This window comes from Barbatula barbatula (genome assembly GCF_947034865.1).
Source record: "Barbatula barbatula genome assembly, chromosome: 23".
NCBI lineage: Eukaryota > Metazoa > Chordata > Actinopteri > Cypriniformes > Nemacheilidae > Barbatula > Barbatula barbatula.
In genome coordinates, this window is record NC_136786.1 from 19,461,622 (window position 1) to 19,466,873 (window position 5,252).

The 5,252-nt window shown below is 34.7% G+C and overlaps 1 protein-coding gene across 1 annotated transcript; it reads right to left on the reverse strand.

Annotated features, from left to right (window-relative positions):
• Window positions 1-600: 600 nt before the first annotated feature.
• Window positions 601-3,830, reverse strand: LOC306889008 (legumain-like). The gene is made up of 11 exons (XM_079447657.1): window positions 3,786-3,830; window positions 3,501-3,597; window positions 3,286-3,383; window positions 2,842-2,923; window positions 2,697-2,764; window positions 2,266-2,341; window positions 1,775-1,837; window positions 1,316-1,385; window positions 1,093-1,211; window positions 887-988; window positions 601-767 (listed from the first exon to the last, which is right to left on the reverse strand). The coding sequence occupies exons 2-11, from the start codon at window positions 3,564-3,566 to the stop codon at window positions 723-725; spliced, it is 789 nt and encodes a 262-aa protein (XP_079303783.1). The 5' UTR covers window positions 3,567-3,597; window positions 3,786-3,830; the 3' UTR covers window positions 601-722.
• Between the last annotated feature and the right edge of the window lie 1,422 nt (window positions 3,831-5,252).

The following is a 5,252-nucleotide window of genomic DNA, read 5'->3' on the forward strand; positions in this document are numbered from 1 at the left end:
ATCTAAATCTGAATTTTAACAATTGTTCTCAAACATACTAACTTTGATATTCAAACTAAAGCCAAAGAACTTTAATACGTGATCAACTGTCTGTTGTTGAGAAACAAACCCAAGGTGTTGTGTAACATGCAAATGAAATATTTATGGAGTTGTTTAATAAAAGACTAGATGCTTTATAATGCTTTTTATGGTTGACATTGCAATGAAAGACCATCATTATTAAGCTGCACCTGCTGCTGACCATTTCTAAGAATTGATCTCTCACATCTGTTTTTCTGATTTGTATTACTTCAATGTTAATCACTATCACTTTCATCGTAACTTTATTTGTGTGATTTTCACTTTACTGGTAAGCAGACATTGTTGTGCTGAAGATTAGTGGTTTCCACATCAACTTGCTTGTTTGTAGTTAGCAATGGATCAAACTGAGACCTTCATGTACAGTGAGACATTCAAGAAGCTGTCACTGGGTCTTCAGGCCCATTCCCACTTTTAGTGTTACAGTTTCAAGCTCTGCTTTGATCAAAAACACGCAGCCTTGGTCAACAACAGACTGTTCCTCTAAACATAAAATCAACGCCAAACCAGAAACTTTTGTTTAATGATTTATTTAAATGATAATCTGTGTTATGCCTTAATCGGTATATAAATTCTAGTTAAGAACGGGCTCATCAGATTAGGCTTTCTTGCATTCTTGAACAAGCTTCCAACAGCTTGGCTGTTTATTGCTCTCTGAGAAACTCTCCGAGGAGACACATCGTCGGGTCCTAAAGGCAAAACATAAACACATTTAGAGAACAAAGTACAATATTCATCTAATGACTAACATAGTCATATTATGTAATAATAATGACAATTATGAGTTAAACTTTTGAAAGTTAAATACCAGTTTCCCAAAACGGCATGGACAGGCATCCTTATTGACCTCTATGTATTTAGATTGTTTGTCCGCCGAAAGATCATGGAATGTTTGTTCATCATAGTCAGCCTGTGAACATAAAGACAAAAACACACATTTGTCATGTCTGCTTTGTGAATGTTATTAGATCAGAAGAATTTGAACCTATAAATTCATCCGCAGGAAGAACAAACCTCATTTAGGAACTTCAACCAAGTAGATGAGAATTTATCAGAGAGGAAGACGTCCAGATGCGAGTTATAACCAGCGGGAGTGGTCTCAGTACCTCCAGAACATGAAGTCAATACAAAGACTGGGTGACAGATTCAGAACAGATGAAAAAAAATGGATTATAGTCACAGAACTTTCATATTAAAACCAGCTGAGCCCAAATCTATAAAAATGAGCTTCACTTGCCTTTGTCATTGTGAGCAAGTTCTTCATGGAACATGCTTGCAGAATAACTGCTGTCCATGAATATGATCATCTGCAGAACACAAACATAAAGAGGATATTTAAAATGGCCAGCAGCTCATTCTCATTTCAATGATCTTTAGAATGATCCGAGATCTTTGCAAATCATCTTTAAGTTCAATATACATCATTAAACAGAAGCGGTGCTTTGTCTCTGCTGTCTATCATTGCTCGTGTGGTGTTGCTTGATGATTGTTCTGTATGTTTCAATGGCCGAATCTTTTAAGATTATACACAGATCACATATTTTCTAATAACGCTTCATTGTGTATTGCTGTTCACCCAAAGCGCTTTACAATCATATGAGGGGGGGTACTTAATATTGAAGTGATGATTCATTAGAATTTACTCAAGTTGTGTAGAATCTCTTTGTTAAAAATATGCAAATATTAGTTAACGTACCTTGGAGAATTTATTCTCTTTAGTCATCTTCTGAATTGCAGCAATGAAATCCGTGGCAAGAAGCTGTCATAAATATACAGAATGAATGGTGAAGAAGTCAACAGGTTGTCATATTAAAACACAACATGTCCTTTGTCTTAATCCATGTGCTCACAATTAACATCTTGAACCCTCAAAAAATAGTCAATTCTGAAATCCATACATACAGTGTAATGCTAATTTTTGCTTTTAACTCTTTTGTATATACGATATATACCATTTTGAATCAAGTTGGTCACTAGAATGCTGCTTTGTTATAAAAGTGAATTCCTACATCAAAGAACTAAACTACTGACAGTAAATGATGGACATTTTTAAGTCATAACATTGTGGCTCATCAATACACATTTAGTCATGTAGCAGACGCTTTTATCCAAAGTCACTTAGAAAACGATTATATTATCGTTATGAATATACTGTTCATCATGTCCTGCTTTGTTTTTTGTACTTACAGACGAGTCTGGAAATTCAAACTTGCCATCGTTCCCTAGACCGGACATGAAGATGTATATGTGGTCATCTTTACAACTGAATAAAAAAAATTGGAAGATACTTATTTATTTCAGCACTTTATTTTACAGTCCTGTTATCCATGTGTAACCGTGTAACAACTGTATACTATCCCCGAACTTAATCCATACCCATATTAAGGACTTGTAGGATCATTATTTTGTTGCGCATAAGTACACTATAAGTACACTGAAAATGTATGTACTGTCAAATAAAGTGCAACCATGAGAACAGTTTCCAAAATCTAACTTGATCGAATTGCTTTTTGACCATACATGTATGTAGCCTATATATGTAGGTATATATGTAGATGTACACACACACACACATTCTGTATAGCATTGAAAGATCTCTTCTGAATAGAAAAACAGACCTCTTTATGACTTTTCCATGTTGTCCCGTCCCTTGAAGAGCATCCAGGAAGTTCTTTGGGGTCACATCCTGTAACATTTTGTCATAATAGTTCTCAGATATTGTAATATAAACATCAAGGTAATATTTGCCATTACAAACGTTACCGCTTTAGTGTAATCCTTCACAACTCCTTCGTACACGTTTGAGTTATCCAGTACACTGAGAATGATTCCGGCATGGGGGGTTCTGCAGGTAGAGAATGAGAAGAAAAGCCATGTGTGAAATACACCAACAATCTTTTTTTGCTTTTCTGTGATGACATGATTTCATAAACTCACATTATATTATTTTTTAAACTAGACTTCTGTACACTGAACTACATTTTATGTGTTATACGACCATGACAATAAATCAAAACGTACGAGTGTGTTTCTAATACATGACAGAGGCAGTGATGGTGATGGTGAATTTGACTGAAATGACTGTAAAGTTTCTATTTTCTCTCTGAGAATCTAATGTGTCAGGAGTCCATTACACTGTTGTTCCATACTAATGAACAGTTTAATGTTTAGTTACATTCAACCACGGTACAAAACTGCAAATCTTACTTATCATTGTCAGCGATGTCATCATACATCATGGTCACGATCTGTTCATCAGGAATTTTTTGTCTCTTAACTAGCTGATAGTGACAGCACACATTGGCCTGAAACACAAATGAAACGGATGATTTACAGTCTTCACATACAAGCTGAAGTACAGCACACCTACAGAATTCATGAGTGATATATATCGTGAAAATGACAGAAATACAAGCACAGACCTGATGTTTGTAATTGTTCCAGCCCTTTGAGCCGGCGACAAGGAGAACCCATTTTTTCCCAGACATTTCTTGATCCTTTTTAAAATAATGTCGCTTTCTGAAAATCAAAGAAAACATCACAATAAGTAGACTTTGTGTTATAAAGTTCATCACAAAATTCAGTTTTAAACTTTACAGCACTTAAGAAATATCCTGAAATATCAATCACTCGTCGTAGTAATAAAGTTTGAATGCTACAAGTTTTGTTCCAGATAATATATTTGAGAAGATCGTTGTCCATCTTACCTGCGTTGAGAATCAGCTGTGTGTCTGTCCAGTGGTCTTCAGGTGATTGTATAGTCTGATAATCTCAGTGTTTATATAGGCAGTAAACTGCGCTCATTTGAGACGGGGGGAGGAGAATTCAACGGGTGGGAGCGGCTATTTCTCATTATGCAATTCTTTGATTGACAGTTACTACCTTTTATTTTTAATCTATTATCAGCAACAGAGGAAAAACGTTAAATGTTGAGAGTTTCAGCTCATGTTCACACACGTGTGTTTAGGAATGTGTAACATTTTTGTCTGACACACGATGGATGTAGTTATTGTGTAATGGTGAGTGTGCATTACAGCAACCTGTTCACTTAAAACAAGAAAATATTTCCAATATTTCCATAAAACATTCGTGCACATGTACATTACCGAGTAAAAAGTTTGGAAACGCTTCACTGAAATGCTATGATGTTAAAAATGATGTTTTTTAGACAAAACTATAAATGTTAATTTCATTCATTATAAACAACAATGTAACAGATTTTTTTTTGAAATGCACTACCAAACAATAAGAGCTCTGAATAGATGGGAACTCTCAATATTCTGTAAGAAATCTCCGGCAAGACCACAGAAGCTAACTTATAAAATCAAAGAGATCAATTTGACAGATTCTAGTCTTTGAAGATGCTAAAACATGACACAGTTTTGATTTCATTCAGATTATTTTAGTCACAAGATCATTTCCACGATCACAAATGTGTTGTTATTTGTTTACCACATCTTACCGTAGCATACGAGGTTGAAACTCTCCAGTGCTGTCACAGATGTGTGTACTTTATGACAGAATTGTGTAATTGTGTTGCAGGGCTCTGCATGATATATGAAGATTCTAATAGCATTACAGTGTGTGGTCAATTTCAACACTTGTAGATGTTGCTCTGAAAAACTTCACTTAGGAGTGTTTTTCAAAAATTGTGTTGTGTGTTTTAGGAAACGCGCATGTTTGTGTGTGTGCGTGTGTGTGAGACACACCTTACTGCAGAAATTGAGAAAAAGCTTTATGAAATAATTATTCGTCATCATACTGACCATTATAGATGATAATCTCTACTGCATGGGCTGGAATCGATTTTCTTTTGATTTGTTTAAAACACTTGAATTCTTTTTTGTATCAAATCTTTTTAAAACTCTTGTCACACACACACACACACACACACACACACACACACACACACACACACACACACACACACACACACACATGATGAATACATTCCTCAACATCAAATAGAATTCTGGCCTAAAATTGTTTTTATTAATCTTAATGATTATGAGACCTCTTGCTGGAGACAAATGCACATAACAAAATTGCTATAAAAACTAAACTAAAATGAATATAAAAACCAAAGATATTAATAAAACTACAAGACATCACTCAAAATAAAACTATTATAACTGTACTGATATCCTACAATAAATCCAATTAGTTGTTTAATG

What these genes read in the sequence shown, in the direction of transcription:
- LOC306889008 (XM_079447657.1), bottom strand. Translation starts at nt 3,566, where the DNA reads ATGTCTGGGAAAAAATGGGTTCTCCTTGTCGCCGGCTCAAAGGGCTGG. An exon ending in TGAAGGATTACACTAAAGCG is followed by an intron (nt 2,765 to 2,841) that starts GTAACGTTTGTA and finishes AAAATGTTACAG; the next exon opens with GATGTGACCCCAAAGAACTT. An exon ending in AAGAGAATAAATTCTCCAAG is followed by an intron (nt 1,386 to 1,774) that starts GTACGTTAACTA and finishes TGTGTTCTGCAG; the next exon opens with ATGATCATATTCATGGACAG.